This window comes from Silurus meridionalis, chromosome 24, assembly GCF_014805685.1.
Source record: "Silurus meridionalis isolate SWU-2019-XX chromosome 24, ASM1480568v1, whole genome shotgun sequence".
NCBI classification, from domain to species: domain Eukaryota; kingdom Metazoa; phylum Chordata; class Actinopteri; order Siluriformes; family Siluridae; genus Silurus; species Silurus meridionalis.
The window spans coordinates 8,663,020-8,680,538 of record NC_060907.1 but is presented as its reverse complement, the minus strand read 5'-3'; the positions used below and the strand labels follow the sequence as shown (position 1 = coordinate 8,680,538).

General features: G+C 37.7%; 2 protein-coding genes across 3 annotated transcripts; one reads left to right on the top strand and one right to left on the bottom strand.

The window, feature by feature from the left end:
* Positions 1–435: 435 nt before the first annotated feature.
* Positions 436–8,176, bottom strand: mzt1 (mitotic spindle organizing protein 1). Its single transcript, XM_046838217.1, has 3 exons — positions 7,940–8,176; positions 2,159–2,304; positions 436–737 (listed from the first exon to the last, which is right to left on the bottom strand). The coding sequence occupies exons 1-3, from the start codon at positions 7,989–7,991 to the stop codon at positions 708–710; spliced, it is 228 nt and encodes a 75-aa protein (XP_046694173.1). The 5' UTR covers positions 7,992–8,176; the 3' UTR covers positions 436–707.
* A 73-nt stretch (positions 8,177–8,249) lies between these two features.
* On the top strand, positions 8,250–17,340 carry bora (bora aurora kinase A activator). 2 transcript variants are annotated; one of them, XM_046838215.1, is made up of 12 exons: positions 8,250–8,363; positions 8,546–8,750; positions 11,961–12,067; positions 12,154–12,199; positions 12,547–12,628; positions 12,805–12,864; positions 12,965–13,021; positions 13,427–13,647; positions 14,231–14,384; positions 14,655–15,172; positions 16,217–16,357; positions 16,829–17,340. In XM_046838215.1, exons 2-12 carry the CDS (start codon positions 8,598–8,600, stop codon positions 16,847–16,849), a joined length of 1,560 nt encoding a protein of 519 aa, XP_046694171.1. In that variant the 5' UTR covers positions 8,250–8,363; positions 8,546–8,597; the 3' UTR covers positions 16,850–17,340. The 2 variants fall into 2 exon arrangements, with proteins under 2 accessions (XP_046694171.1, XP_046694172.1); XM_046838216.1 differs by having other exon boundaries at positions 8,304–8,347.
* The last annotated feature ends 179 nt before the right edge of the window (positions 17,341–17,519 follow it).

The window sequence follows — 17,519 nt, the reverse complement described above, 5'->3', positions numbered from 1 at the left end:
AAAAAAGTCTAGTGAGATAATGTTTTTTGATAGCTGATCAGTTATAAGTGCCAGCCTGAGATATCTGGTTTTAAAGACAATAGACAGGCAAAACTGCTATATATTTAGATTCTATTGGTTTATAGACTTTAAAACATAAAACTTGGATTTTAAGATATACTTGTATTTGTTAGGGAATGTCATTAGGGTAAAAACTTGTATTGTAGTGTTGCATGTTTTGGGGTGTATTTTGGATGCTAAATTATAAACAAACTAATGTAAAGTTGTTGTAAAAGTGTATTGGTCAGGGATTCTTTTTATTTTTTATAAATAATAAGATCTCATGGTTACTGATGGACCGGATAGTAAATCACACAGTCTAAGAAGCTACAAGCTCACCGAGTATTGCTCGTTGTCTCCATCTAGTGGACAAACACGAGAAGCAGGCCGCACAAATTCTGATATTTAGGTTTATTTTATTATCCCAGTCTCAAAAACAGTCACTGTTTAGTCACCATTACACAATCTCACACACTTATAACAATGACGGGTTAAATACATTTCAAATAACGTATATTTGAATACACGATGTTCATTGAGCACAAAAAAGGCTTTACAGAAAGTACGAAAAAAATAATTATACAAAATCCTTGTTAAATATTGCAGTCTCTTAATGGAGTAGATGAAATTTTCATTTTGAATGTTTCAATTAAAAGACCTGGTGCAGATTATCCTTGGTTTGTGCTGTTGTCTGAGGCCTGGAAGACACAAAGTTAATAAACTCAAGTTTACACGTAATGTAAAATACTAAAAACACACTTCTAACGTTTTAGAAAACTGAGCCATAGATTTAATCATCATCTAAAACTTCTTCATGGCAAGAACAAGAATTATTGTCAAACTATTACAATAAAAATTCTATTTAAAAAAGAATAAGAAACTTATTAGAAAACAGATTAGGAAATGAGAGGACCCCTAACTAAAGTTTAATCAAATAAATATTATAATAAATAAAATTAAGCAAAAGGGAAAAACTTAAAAAATAAATAAATTAAATAATTAAATAATTAAAAAAAGTCAATTTTTAAACACTCAGATGCAGGCTGGCATTCTAACAGCACACATGGGGCATTTGGTCATTCACACACAAAATAACCGTCTCCATGTTGTGTGTGTTAATGAAAATTGCAGTTTGGGAAATTTTTTGCTGTAAGGATTTAATGGTATTTTACACAAAGATTACTTTAGATTATTTTATCTTGCACGGTGCAGTTTACATCATCCGCCATCATTACTGATACTAGGCAACACCATGAGCACAGTAAACTACATTAAACCAGAATTTACACCTGTAAAGTTCCGTAAAACATTCTGTAAAGTTCACTGATGCTAAAAGTAGGTGGACACCTGAGTCACACTCGTGTGTTCTGGTTGACCATCTCGCTCTGGATTCAGAAGTTTTGATTTTTGAAGTGTGGATTTGTGCTCATTCCGCCAGAGCTTTAGTAAAATCAGGTACTAATGTAGGATGTTCCTTCAATCAGATTCAATCTTCACTGCAGTGCGTTTGGACACGGTGAAAATGTAACATATATATATTTTATATAAATAAATATAAATGTCTTCTGCGTTTACTTGTCCAGCATGCTTCAGAGTTTAGCGGGTGGTGCGTCAGAGATAATGGTCCGTGGGGAAACGCAATGCTCTGTGTGTAGTTAAATGCTAAAACGCAGCTTCGAGGCAAATCGTTTATTTATATTCAAATTACTCAAGGAACCGTTTCAGCCCATTTCTTTCAGCCCTCCTTTTTCAAGGGGGAATTGTAAATGTGCTGCGCTGAAAACTTAAAAATTGTGAATTACATGTCATAAATGTTTTATTTACTACTTTAAATGAACAATACAATAATAAAATAGTTTTTAAACATTTGTATGTCATTTATTAGTACAAACTCTGTTTTGAGTTGTTACTCAGAACGTTCAAGCCGCTTTCGAGACGGTCAGATTTTTCATGAGATACTTTCATTCCGGTTTCAAACGAAAACGTCGTGAACTATCGACTATCGAGGTCTCGAGTGTCAAGTTCACGAGTATCGAGGTTCCACTGTATATCAAAAACTTAATAACTTGGGACATCGGGACATGACATAAAATTTTCAACTTAACAAATATTTTGTTACCTTTAACGTGTCCGTGGCTCTGCGTAGCTCCTTTATAACTGACGAGAGAGCTTCGGGGTTGATGCCCTGCTCGCACAGCCGCACACAGATGGACAACGACTCCATGTCGAGCCCAGTGTTAAGAAGTCTCGAGATCTCCAGGAGAACTGAGAAACACACAAACCAGTTCAATACTGAGAGGGGAAGAATGGACAACTGACAAACATTAACATAAATCACCTGATGATGTTTCTAAAACTTGTATCTTTAATCAAGTGTTTAAATCCGCATTCCATTTATACCCATGCGTTTAGGACACAATGTTCCAACAAAGGAAGTGTATTATTATATAATTTTTTTTTTAATACTACCTGATTCACTAATACGCCAAAGTAATGACGATGTGACCTACAGTTTAAAATACAATCTTAATACACAACATTAACATTTGTTTAATTAAAAATATTGAATATAAAATAACATGCACAGGTGTGGGCTGTGAATGAGTTCATGTAAACTTTATGGAAAAATATTCGGGGACATTTGACTTTCAAAAACATGTGTAATTCTTCCCCAAACTGTTACCACAAAGTTGGAGGGACACAATTGTATAGGATGACTTTGGATGTGGTAGAATTTTCCCCTTCACTTGAACTAGGAGACCCAAACCTGTTCCAGCATGACAACACCCCTGTACACAAAGTCAGCTCCATGAAGATGCTTTACATGAGCTGGAGTGGAAGATCTTGAGTGGTCTTCTATAGAGCTCTAATCTCAATTTACTGAACACCTTTGAGATGAATGTGAACGCTGACTGAACCCCAGGGCTCTTCACCTCACCTACATCACTACCTCACTTTACCAACACCCTTGTGGCTGAATGATCACAAATCTCCACAACCACACTTCAAAATCTAGTAGAACATCTTCCCAGAAAAGTTTAATCAGGTGTACACCTAAGGATAGTTTGCTGCCTCCTGTCTCAAGCTGAATTTATGTTACTTCCTCAGAAGTGCACGTTCAGAAGTGTTTTATTCCTTTACAGCAATCAGCTAAAAACAGATGTTCCCTTAGCAACCAATCATTCAGTCCTTTCATCTGAAGTAAAAAGAATAAAAGTAAACTGTAGCTTCTGTTACCAAGAATATAACCCAAAGAAAAACTCTCCAGTGGTGCAAGACTCCTTCAATAAGTCAATAACAACAACATATAAAACTACCATAATTTCCGGACTATAAAGCGCACCCATATATATATATATATATATATATATATATATATATATATATATATATATATATATATATATATATATATATACACTGAATTTTACAAATATTTTTATTTTTAACATAAATAAGCCGCACCTGTCTATAAGACGCACTGTCTACACTGAAACTAATGAACTTTACACAGGCTTTAACGAAAGACACGTTACACACTGTGTAACGGGTGAAATATGTTGCGGCTCCTTTAAGAGCAGAGCGGTATTTTGGGAATAGCCATCGCCACATTTTCCCGGTATTACTGTGCGTGTGGAGACCGAGGAATATGTCCTTATTATTTTCTGATGCTCATTTCTAAGTTTCTTTGACTAACCCGTAACGCTGTTACCAAGAAAAATAAAAAAGCACGAGTTTTGGAAACCTGTCTGTGCTTATATGATTTCTGTTGCAACTGGAGTTAGCGAGCTCTCCCTTCACCCAGACTCAACGCGCTACAACGGCTTGTATCTAAACAGTAGCCTACCAAGAAAGTCATTGTTCACTGTCTTCCTCCTTCCTTTCACAACTATTTCTCTCGGGAGTTTATCTTTTGGCATCGTCGTGCGTTAAAAAAAAACGTTTTTTCTCCCGATGCCGTGCAGCTCAGAACACAGGTGAGGTGCGTTTTTTTCGTTTCTGTTCGGAAATTTTATTGGTCTAATGTTATGGGGTTCAGTTTTTTTGGCTTGAAGTTTGTGAAACTGGGAAAACCCAGGAAAAATTCATAAATTAGCCGCTTCGTTGTTTAAGCTGCGGGTTTCAAAACGCGGCTTATAGTCCGAAAAATATGGTAATGTTCATAGATCCTTGTATATAAAAGCATTTTGCACACTAAAGAAAAAAGTAACTTCAAGGGCCATAGAGAGACACAGAACAGTGCAGGGCAACAAAAACAATTAAAAACAACAGACACACAACTCAATAAATACACAAGTGTGTATAACTAATATGTTATAAATAGATAGAGAGATAGATAGATAGAGAAATAGAGAGACAGACAGACCATGTAGTGTAGCTTAGTGGTTAAGGCTCTGGGTTACTGATTGGGAGGTTCGGGGTTTAAGCCCCAGTATTTCTTTTTCTATGTAAACAAACCTGCTTAGAATGGGCTAATCAACACCTTCTAAACCAATCAGAATTGTGAACAAGACTGTGGTATAATCACAGAGAACATGAGTGTTAATAGACACACCAGCCCCATTCACACCTGGTATGACGTCTCTGCAGGTGTGAACAGGTGTGAGCGTCTCTCAGAGAAGCACTGGGAGCCGAACACAAATCAGTGACGAGTGACACGTGACACATCAGGGCCACATCACATGAACTTAACAGTTAACATTTCCTTTTTTCATATAGACTTATTGAAAACACTTGAAAATGCCAGGTGTAAACTACACGGGGGGGCAAGAGGGGGTGAAGTGTGTCCAATTTGCAAATAATGACTATTTATAAACCCGAACCAATTATGGTTTATTTCTACGCCATTTATTGGTAATTTAAGGCATGTCAGGGCATTAGATCATATTTTTAATGTAATGTTAGTTTAAAATTGCATTCTTTAATAAACAAGCCATTTATTAGACCACACACACACACACACACACACACATAATTCTTAGTACAGGGCTTCGGTTGCAATCCTTTTTACATGCGGAACATAGTTAAAACCAGAGTTCCCTCAGGAACATATTAAGAGGTGGACTGCAGGTTTGTTTAGTCGCCGCCTCGCACTTTAAATGCATTTCTAAACTATTTTTATTCAATTTGAACACATACACAACAGCGCCAGGGGTATAAACAAGAAACAAGAGTTAGCGCAGTGTCACTGTGGCCACTCACTCCATAGCACAGTGGTTCTTAACCTGGGTTCGATCGTACCCCAGGGGTTCGACGGAGGTCAAGACACACACCCGACTCATGATTCGTGATGACACGACCCGTTTAAGAAGGGTTCGGGGGATGCGCATATGAAACTGGTGGGGGTCAGTACCTCCAACAAGGTTGAGAACCACTGCCATAGCAGAAATAAGATTTGTTTTGAGCATGAAACGGCTAAAGCGCTAGCATTAGCCGCCAACCAGGAAGTGGATATGGATTCTTTAGCGTTTTATGTCCAGCTTATTATATACATTAAATATTTATTTCAGCGTCAAGAATTTCGCTTAAAAGGAGAAAATCCGGACAATTACAGAGAGTTAGTGAATGAATAGGATGGAAGCTATTTAATTAAAATTTTATTTATATAATTGTATTTAATAAATATAATTTGTGCCAATTTAATTGATTACTCAATTTAATCAATAAAATTAAATTATTGCATTAATTTGACATTTTTTTATTTATATATATATATATATATATATATATATATATATATATATATATATATATATATATATATATATATATAAATAACAAACAGGCATTTTATTTTCATTGTTTTTAAAAATGTAAACTGTTAATTTTGTTCACAAATAATAATAATAATAATAAACTATTTAAAAAAAAAAAAAAAAACCCAAGCCATTTTATGTTTTGCATTTCTTTCCCCTACATTAACTACAGAAATTGAAGTACGTATATAAACAAACACAGTGCAACCTTGATACTCGCAGGTATTACGTTCTATTAAGTTTTGACTGTCCTTTTGATGGATCCTTTTTCGAGGGGAATTGAACATGTACTGTAAACTAAAAAATTACAAATTACTTGTCAAATGTTTTATTTACTACTTTAAATAAATCCAATAATAGTTTTTCCCCCCCAAACATTTTTATGTAATTTATTAGTATAAATTCGGTTTTGAAATATTACTCCGAACCGTCGAGCCACTCGCAGCTTCTGGTGAACTATCAGATGTTTCGTTACTCTTTGTCCGGTTCCAAATGAAAAGTCGCGAACGATCGAGGTCACGAGTATCGAGGTTCCACTGTAAGATGAGGTAAGCTTAGTTAGTTAGATAGTTAGGTGGGAGGATAGAACTAATTGATAAAATCAATAATAATCGATAATTAAATTTGTTGTCGACGAATGCTGTTATCGATTAGTTGGGCTGCTAAAGTTAGCATGATGGCAAGTTATCACAACTGCTTGCGAAATGGTGAAGAGAACAGGGCCAACCAGCAGCAGGAGAAAATGTGTGTCCCAAAGTCATCCAAGGCATGGGAGCATTTTATATTAAACACAAGAAAGAAGACTATAACCTGCAAGTTATGCAAATCTGAGCTTGTGTGGCCTGGAAGTACCACAGTGATGCATGAGAACATGAAAAGAAAACAGATGTTGCGGATGAAGGTGAAACATCTGCACAGTAAGCAAAACTGTACAATCCTCATCATGTGAAAATGAACACTAAGTGTTATTGTGTAAACTTTTTGTTTGGACAATCGCACTATTTTCCCTAAAGATCCCTCACGACTTTGTTACCTTCTGGTTCTCCACTTCAGTTATGCTTTGCCATAGCGAGTCCTGCCAGAGTCCCTACTTACACCCTGATCACACTGTATAGTGTCTTTAACTACTGTGTAACAATACACTAAATAATCCTTATTTCCCTCTCCGTGTCAACCCTCTACTCTCATCCCTCTCTGTGTGACGAGTAAACATACACCTGAGGTACCAGTGACCACTTCCTGTCCCTTTCTTCATTTCAGATCCGCCTGATCCACCCCTACGTTCTACCTCTTGATTGGAGACACTGTGCAGCTGGGGATGGTTCCACATGAACAGCTATAGAGTTAATGAAAATCTTAATCACTTTGAGAATGGATTTGGACTGTAATTAAAACACTCGTACTAAAACAGCTTAAGACAACATGACTACAAAATGCAGAACTGTTGATGCGAATATCACGGCACAGTTCACCTCAACAATGATGGAACTGTAATGAATGGACATTTGGTGTCACTCAGAAGAGGATGGTTTCTCTAAGTTTCTTCCTCAGACCATCTCAGGGAGTTTTTACCTGCAACAGTCACTACTGACTTCATTATTAGTAATAAATGTATAGACTGCAGCATATTAACTAATATTTTATTACCCATTTATCTGTAAAGCTGCTTTAGATGTTAAAAGGATGGATAGATAGATAGATAGATAGATAGATAGATAGATAGATAGATAGATAGATAGATAGATAGAGTCTAAAGTAGAGAGAGAGAGAGACAGACAGTCTAAAGGATAGATAGATCTAAAGAGAGAGAGAGAGACAGACAGAGAGAGAGAGAGATAGACAGACAGTCTAAAGGATAGATAGATCTAAAGGAGAGAGGAGAGAGAGAGACAGACAGTCTAAAGGATAGATAGGTAGATAGATAGATAGATAGATCTGAAGTACAGAGAGAGAGAGAGAGAGAGAGAGAGAGATAGCTAAAGAGATAGACAGACAGACAGAGACAGATAGATAGACAGATAGTCTAAAGGATAGATAGATCTAAAGGAGAGAGAGAGAGAGAGAGAGAGAGAGAGAGAGAGAGAGAGAGAGAGGAAAATAATTTCTGAAATGAATTTAGGAGAAATAAGAAATCGCACACTCACCGTCCATCGTTTCACGGACCGCGTTCATGTTTGTATTGGCGGCACTGGCCATGTCCGGACCGCTAGCTTAGCAACAACACTCCTTTCTTCCTCTCAGTCCGTTTTCCACCTCTCTTTCCTCAATCCGTAATTGTTCTCAACGTTCCCAACAACAAACCTCGTTCACACCTCCATCAACTGATCTTTCAGTAGCAGATCCACAAAACGCGGTTCACACATTTGTCAAATGAACCAGACTTGTATCAATAAAGTTTCGAGGAATTTGAACGGAAGTGGGCAGCGGCGCATCTGTGTGCGTTTTTCTAATTGGTCAGCGTCTCAACCGCTCTGCTTTCTGATTGGCTGGCGAGTGTTGGGGGAAAATTAAATCAAATGTTTGAACCGCGGTAGGAAGCAGTGAGGAAACGGGTGCGTTGCTGTTTGTGTGAGTAACCATGGTGTTTCTTTTTCTACTTATTTTTCAATGATCACGTTAAAATTGATAACCCTCTCTCCGTGTGTGTGTGTGTGTGTGTGTGTGTGTGTGTGTTGAGATATGGATCAAACATAAATATATAATTCAGGATAAGTGGCTCACCAGCTCTCATTGCACTATACTCTGTACAGTTTATCTCCAGGGTTCTCTGTTATATTCTCTGATATCACCGCTGGAAGAAGGATGGGGGATGTAGCTGAGATCCAGATCACACCAGAAACCCCTGGGAGACCCGCCATCCTCAATCCGTTTGAGAGTCCCACCGACTACCACCGCCTGCACGAGTCTCTGGTGCCCAGTCCGTCTGTCTTTAAGAGCTCCAGGGTCTCCTCAGCTGTGAGTGACCTTCAAATGCAAACATCTCTCTCTCTCCATTTAACACATTCTGAAGCTACTCATCTCCAACATCTCAATAGACTTTCTTGTTAAAACAGTTACAGGGTTTCTTAAACTTGTGCAAACTTTTCTTCTTTTAATGTACAATAAATAATGGCATCCCTCTATATAGCATGTTAACCGTGGGACAAAAAATATTTGTTTTAGGCAAAAAACACATTTATATGGGGCACAGGATTCAGAGGTAATAAATACTGCTCAAGATTGCATACACAGGGTGGTTTATATTACACAAAATATAGACATGTTGATAAATGTTCAGGAGATTTGCAATAAATACACTGAAGAATATGTATATACTTAGAACAAATACACATTTACAGGGAACTACATGTGGGGGAAATTAAATATATAGGTGTATGTATTTCAGGGCAATAAATACTCAATATAATTAATGCATACACAGGACAGTTTATAAACAGAACAGCATCTTCTCAGGACAATAAATAGACACTTTGTTAAAATACAAAGGACATTGCTTATATCCTAAGGACAGGAAGTATTCAGGAATACAATAAATAAACATGATCGTATATTTAGGATGATGCATCCACAGGACAGTATACTCTGAATATTTATAGCCCTTCGTATATACTGTTCAGACACAAATACACAGGACAAGAAATACAAAGAGCAATACAATTCTTCTATACAAACCCAGGACAATATATAACAGGACAATAAATAGACCAGCCAATAAATACACAGGGCTTCATGTACAGTGAGGAAAATAAGTATTTGAACAGCCTGCTATTTTGCAAGTTCTCCCACTTAGAAATCATGGAGGGGTCTGAAATTGTCATGGTAGGTGCATGTCTACTGTGAGAGACATAATCTAAAAAATAAATCCAGAAATCACAATATATGATTTGTAAACTATTTATTTGTACGATACAGCTGCAAATAAGTATTTGAACACCTGTCTATCAGCTAGAATTCTGACCCTCAAAGACCTGTTAGTCTGCCTTTAAAATGTCCACCTCCACTACATTTATTATCCTAAATTAGATGCACCTGTTTGAGGTCGTTAGCTGCATAAAGACACCTGTCCACCCCATACAATCAGTAAGAATCCAACTACTAACATGGCCAAGACCAAAGAGCTGTCCAAAGACACTAGAGACAAAATTGTACACCTCCACAAGGCTGGAAAGGGCTACGGGGAAATTGCCAAGCAGCTTGGTGAAAAAAGATCCACTGTTGGAGCAATCATTAGAAAATGGAAGAAGCTAAACATGACTGTAAATCTCCCTCGGACTGGGGCTCCATGCAAGATCTCACCTCGTGGGGTCTCAATGATCCTAAGGAAGGTGAGAAATCAGCCCAGAACTACACGGGAGGAGCTGGTCAATGACCTGAAAAGAGCTGGGACCACCATTTCCAAGGTTACTGTTGGTAATACACTAAGACGTCATGGTTTGAAATCATGCATGGCACGGAAGGTTCCCCTGCTTAAACCAGCACATGTCCAGGCACGTCTTAAGTTTGCCAATGACCATTTGGATGATCCAGAGGAGTCATGGGAGAAAGTCATGTGGTCAGATGAGACCAAAATAGAACTTTTGGGTCATAATTCCACTAAACGTGTTTGGAGGAAGAAGATGATGAGTACCGTCCCAAGAACACCATCCCTACTGTGAAGCATGGGGGTGGTAGCATCATGCTTTGGGGGTGTTTTTCTGCACATGGCACAGGCGACTGCACTGTATTAAGGAAAGGATGACCGGGGCCATGTATTGCGAGATTTTGAGGAACAACCTCCTTCCCTCAGTCAGAGCATTGAAGATGGGTCGAGGCTGGGTCTTCCAACATGACAATGACCCGAAGCACACAGCCAGGATAACCAAGGAGTGGCTCTGTAAGAAGCATATCAAGGTTCTGGCATGGCCTAGCCAGTCTCCAGACCTAAACCTAATTGAGAATCTTTGGAGGGAGCTCAAACTCCATGTTTCTCAGCGACAGGCCAGAAACCTGACTGATCTAGAGAAGATCTGTGTGGAGAAGTGGGCCAAAATCCCTCCTGCAGTGTGTGCAAACCTGGTGAAAAACTACAGGAAACGTTTGACCTCTGTAATTGCAAACAAAGGCTACTGTACCAAATATTAACATTGACTTTCTCAGGTGTTCAAATACTTATTTGCAGCTGTATCATACAAATAAATAGTTTAAAAATCATATATTGTGATTTCTGGATTTTTTTTTTAGATCATGTCTCTCACAGTGGACATGCACCTACGATGACAATTTTAGACGCCTCCATGATTTCTAAGTGGGAGAACTTGCAAAATAGCAGTGTTCAAATACTTATTTTCCTCATTGTATATACGGAGGGGAGTAAATACTTAAAACGGTTCTCAGAACAATAAATACGTAGGAATAAATACAAAGAAAATATACTAATGACAGCAGATTGTATCTTTGGGACAATGAATATTTAATCGACAGGACAAATCAGCCTCAAGTTTAAAGCAGACCTTCATTTGGCAATGATTGTTGTTTTTGCATTCTGAGAAGTAAAGTGATCTACTGGGCATTTCCATGAAGATCTGCATTTATGGCATACTTAATTTTATTGAAATGTAGATTTTACACACTTTTTTGATTTTTATATATAATAAATTGAATTTATTCAAAAAGTGAAAAATAATGGCAGTAGTTGAACATCTTGATCCCCTAATTAGAGCTAAATTGCAACATTATTGGCCGTTTCAAAATACAGAAAAATGCTCAAATTAGACTTTTAGTATGTGTTAATGTCCAGGTGACTCAGGTGACAGTGCATGCTTGCTGTTTTTAACCAAATATAAATACAGTTTATGTATTTAAATGTAGATCAAAAACATGGTTTTATCACGTGTTCAAGTAAATTATTTGCTCTAGCTAAGAACTATTAGCATTGGGTAAATAAATTGCTATTTTTTATTAATTTCTGATGTTTTTAGCTAATTGACAGAATAGAATAGATTAGATTAGCTTGAAACTTTCCATGAAAACATACGCAAACACACGCACGCACGCACGCACACACATGTATATGTACAGCGTATACTTAGGCAGTATGCATTTTACAGTATTCAGGTATATTAATACAACCTGAAGCACTATTCCCACACTTTCATTAGAAATTGACTAAAAGTAATCATTTTTCAGACACCAGCAAAGTTCAAATGGTCCATCGATGAAATGGCAAGCCTTCTCCCAGTGCACATAGACCCTGAGGATATTCACCGCCAGGCTTTATTCATGAGTCAGACCAGGTGAGACATGCTGCATGCAGAACCCAGATCTATAACAAGTAATTGCATTAAATACAGCTACATTGTGGTGTTTCCTTTCCATTAAGGATGGACGCTGATGTTGAGCAAAAGCGTCAGAGCGCTATTGAACAAGTAAGATATTTTGTTCCACACTTTGAGTCGATTTTGATTCAGGGTGGCACAGTGTGATTACAAAATCATTCTTGAGGTGACTTGGTGATATTTCCTGTACGAACACTTGCCAAATTTAAAAATAATCTTTTCCTTTATTATTATATAAAAAATATATATATGTAATTTAAATGCTATATTGTATGTATCTCCAATTATTATTTGATTATTTATAAAAAAAAAAAAATTGGGGGGTTGTTTTTCTTCTCTTTTTTTTTTCCTAACATTTTGCACATTAAAAAAATGTATTGTTAAATAGAAATAGAACAGTGTAGTAATGTGAGTGAATCTGCTTGTTTGTCTTTTAGTTTTTTACAAAAGGTGCTATAGTTCCGTCGCCATGGGGACCACTGGCGAGTAAACAGTCAGTGCTGCTGAGCCATGAGAAAAGTAAGTCTGGTCACGTGACAAAGAATTGAATTTGTGCTTTGTGCAGAAGCGTCAAATGTTCTTACCAGAACTCAAACAGATTTCCAGAGAACCTTCCAGAAGCTGAGTGTACAAACATATTGGTACTGTTTTGTAAATAAAGTCTGGCAATACATTTTTTTTTTTGATCTGTTTAGTTGCAGGTTCGTCTTCATCGCATGTAACAGAGGAACAACCGGCGGCGAAGAAAATCCACGGTCTGTGTTTCATGTTCGTGCACCACAATGTTTTATACGTTTTGGTTAAATATATTATATGGCTTTGAATAATCTCCCTCTTTTCCTTTGTGGATTGCAGCGACCTGTCAGACAATTCTGTCTTTACCTGTGGACTTCGATATTGAAAAAGTATTAGGTAAAAAAAGTTTTACATCCTCCATGTTGGGGGGGAAAAAAGCCCTTAATTAAATAACAATTCACAGATGTTGCTCATGAACTGGTCTCTGGTTGGTGTTTGTGGGTGTGGTTTGTCCAACTGTTTTTTTTTTTTTTTATATATATATAAGAAAGTAATAACAATATGTATACTTTACTTTTTTGCACCATGTTCAACCTTCCTGGGTATGCCACATTGTTGATTTGATTAGAGGACATTTTCTAACAGCCATTAAAGTCTGGGAAATGTAAATGTTGATCTGTAGTATAGCAGGAATGAAAGCCTGTCACTTAGCCAGTAGTGTGTATGTAAGGTTGGACTAAGTGTCAGCCTTTATACCTCATGCTTAGCAGAATGGGTATATTATTTGCTAAACCATTCCAGGTGATTACTACAAGACGGATGAGGTTTCTGAGCAGGTGCAGGAGAGCCTCAGTTCCTCCTCCCTGAGACGGAAGCTCTTCCTGGATGGCCATGCCAGCGGCTCAGATTCGTCCAGCCCTCCCAGCCCGGAGAGAGAGGCCCACGGTGCTAGCAGAGAGATGATGTCATCGGTCATCGTGTCACCTGTGAATTGTGGGATCACAGCGACAACTCCTTCATCTGTGAGTGCTAGATATACATACACACAACAAATATAGAATCACAACATTTACATACTTTAGCATAATAGCCTTATATATTATATATATTCTTATATTTTATATATATAAAATAAAAAAAATTTGCACTCTTAAACACAAGCATATTAGACTACTAGTATGATTGAGCGTTTAAATACTTGCATACTTGAATGCTAGCATATTAGTACACCTGAGCTTTTGTGTACTAGAATACTTAAAATTTTGCATATTATCCCACCATAACACTTGCCTACTACCACCCGCAAACACTTAGATATTAGCATTAGAAGTCAACCGATTTACCGTTTTTGCCAATTAATCAGCACGCTATTGGCAAACATCCAATAGTTTTTCCGGGTTGCATTATATGGTATGAGAGTTGCCTCTAGAGGCAAATTACTGTACTAGCCTACTTAAACGTTTGCATACTTGCATAACAATTAGAAGAAAATAAAATCTCCTATGTTTTTTCCTGTCATCCTGACTGGAAAGTGTGCGATCTCCTTTGCTGTACCTTGTATGTTGTGTAGTGTATTGTGTTTCATTCTCACCATCTCTTTTGTAGGGTCAGTTCTCATCCAGTCCTATCCAGGAACGAGGTCGTGCTTATAGTCTGGGCAGTGTGGCCAGTCCCATGTTCGCAGAACGGTCACCTCTTATGTTTAAGTCTCCCACATTGTCCCCAATCGTCCAGCAGCACTCAGTAACACCTCAGTCAGGTACATATACACCTTCATCACATCACTCCTACAGGTTTCAACTGGAAAATTAGCTTTTTATTACTGATAAAACACAGCATTGGAGCAAGCAATGTGTTAAGAAAAAATACCTTTATCAGGTTACATTAGTGATGTGAGATTTTGGTCATATGGCTTTATGGTTTTTGTGTAGGTTTGAAAGTCATAAAACTATCTCTGAGAAACTGTTGCTAAGGATATATGGTACTGTGTATATGGGCCTTAATAAAGATTTTCTCCTACCGGTGCTAGGTGAGAGGAAGCGATTGTCCTTCCTGTCTCCTGACGGTCTTCCATCCTGTAGCCAGAACATGGCTGTCAGTGGGTGTGGCAAGAGCCCATACGTGGAAGGCTGTTCTCCCATCCGCAGCTGCTCCCCTCTCCACCCTCATCACAGCAGCATATCCTCCTTTGTCCTCCAAACGCACCTCCAGGACGAGGAGCATATGTTTCTCGGTGAGCCTTTACCCACTATGGAGCTGGACTCGTGCTCCCCCAGGGTCCGGGCTGGACATGGCGAGAGCCAGACATCCCTGCCCGAGTATGATATAATGGAGCAGAGCAAGCCAACTGAGGAAGAGCTGGGACGCCTGTCCCCTCACCCATTTTCTGAAGTGGAAGATGAGGAGGAGGAAGTGGTGGCCAACAGAGAGGAGTTCTGTCGCCTCAGCAGCTCGAGAACAGGGAGCCTTTCCAATGCAGAGAGCACCCGCATGTTCGTGTCACTGCTGGCTGAGAGGAGCATGGCACCGTATGACATTAGCATGCAGGTCTGTATGCGTGCCCTCTACTAATGAGACTCGTAGGTTTAAGTCCTATTAGGCTGAAAAATCCTTAGAGTATTCCTTCTTCATTGCCAATTGAAGTTGAGACAAAATGGTTTGCTAAACAAGCATTTTCTTGAATTTTCTTCACCGCTGCGGTTCTTTAGTAAAATTAAAATGCACTGAGCTCCAGTGGTGACCATCATCTGTTCTAGAGAATGTAGATGTCCTATAACAACGTCATGTACAAAATATGGCAATTATATAACAAACACCGAACAGTGTTATACAAATGAAACTCAAAAGCTTTTATTGTTTATTAGCTATAATGAACTATTCTTATTACAAACGCAGTGTATCAACCATGACATGCCATTCTCCAATATCTGGTTTTGTAGTTTTGCACTGGGGCCATATAATAGAACTTAATCTCAAGCAAAAGCTTTTATATTTACTTTAATTTTCTTGTGGAAAATGGACAGATATGACTATTCTTGGATCATTGTAAGACCGACAACTAAGATTCTTAGTTTTTTGATGATCCCAGATTTTCTACGCCTACATGTTTTTTGGGGGTTTTTTTTTCCCATGTTGAAACCTATTAAAGTTTCACAAATGAAAAATAAAAGGTCAAGATCTCTCCTTGATAATCAGTAAAACAAAATTTGTATTTGCACATTTAAGCAAATATTGAAGCTATATTTTTAATTCATATAATTTCCATCTTAATTGAAAACTCACTTTCTACGGTGGGTGGCATAGCCTAATGTAATGTAACACATTGAGGATGATCTATCACATATGAATAATAATAAAATAAAATTAAGTAAAAACTGAGCACATAGGCATAACTGACAATTGAAGTTGACTTCCATTATTGGAACATTAGATTCACAGCTGTACAAGTGTCAGACACCAAAACTGTCTCAGAACATTGGCGTACCTTAATTTTTTTTATCAAAATATTCCAGTAATGGCTGTCCTGCATGACACATGGTTTTGTTTACCACGGCCCTTGGGCTTGATCCGTCCCTCGTGTTGTGTGTCCAGGTGGACAGCGGTTATAACACGTACTCTACGTGCACCACCAGCCTAATGGATGGCGTCAGTGCAGATAGCCAGAGCAAGGAGGCGCAGGACACACACACTGCTGAGGAGGGACTCACTCACTCGAAACACACTAAGTCGAAGGTAACACACTCACAGAACATAGGTCAATGATTTCACTAATGCACTAAACCACACAAAAAACATATTTCAAGGCACATTCGTTCACCGTTCACTTTATTAGGAACATCTGTGCATTCATACAGATGGGCCAATCACGAAGCAGCACACAATGCATTCAAAGAGCTTCATAAAACAAAACCTATCCATCTCACGGGTTGACTTTTCTGCTCAACACGTTGTAGAGTGATTGTTTAAAGTTAAATACACTGTTAGCCATTTTCTTATCTCTCTCATAACCATTTCTGCCTAACATCAATGATGTGGACATTGATTTGAATTTGATGCACTGTGCTGCTGATTGACCAATCAGATAATTCACTAGGTTTCGTTATATTACTTACTATGTTTACTGATTTTGTTAATCATAGTTTGATGCATGTTAATCACATTATTATGGACACACTTCTAAAATCCAGCTGTGGTATTTTCCAGCTGTTATTGCCATCCCACTGAATGCAAGGGACGGATCAGGGACCTCCAAAGCCCAGAAGAACTGTTTACACAGTGCGTTTACACCCAATTCCATGCTGTCATACAGTGAATTCTTGCACAGGTGCCTTTTAGATCATCACGAAACAAAGCGATGTTATTAAACGAATCTTACCTCAGATTTCTGTCAGAAACTGAAAAGAAAAACTTGATTTAAATTGTTATAGATGAATATATGCTCTTTTATTTAAATGGATGAATTACTGAATATACATTTGTGTACTGGCATTGGTTTATTTTACCGTATGGATTTTTTCCTTTTGCAATTTTTTTAATGATTTATTTTCTTGGTTATTTATGAATTTGTAACCAAAACCACTACAGTTCAAATATGTAATAATCGGTGTATTTTTAATGTTGCTCTGTGCAGCATAAATCCTGTGTTTCTGCTAAATTGCAATAAAGGACTTTTATATCAAATTGAGATGAAAATCTGAATAAATCGTGTTATTCCATCTTAACGTCTAGGTTCCATATCTAAACTTGCACGTGACATCATAAAAATCTATGTAGGATCAGTAATCAAAATGGCAAACCAATAAAGTTGGCTTTTATGACACAGCTTTAGATTTTTCTGATTCATGTATTGCTTTTCAGTAGACATAACCACTTTATACTTTACACTTTAGGGTTT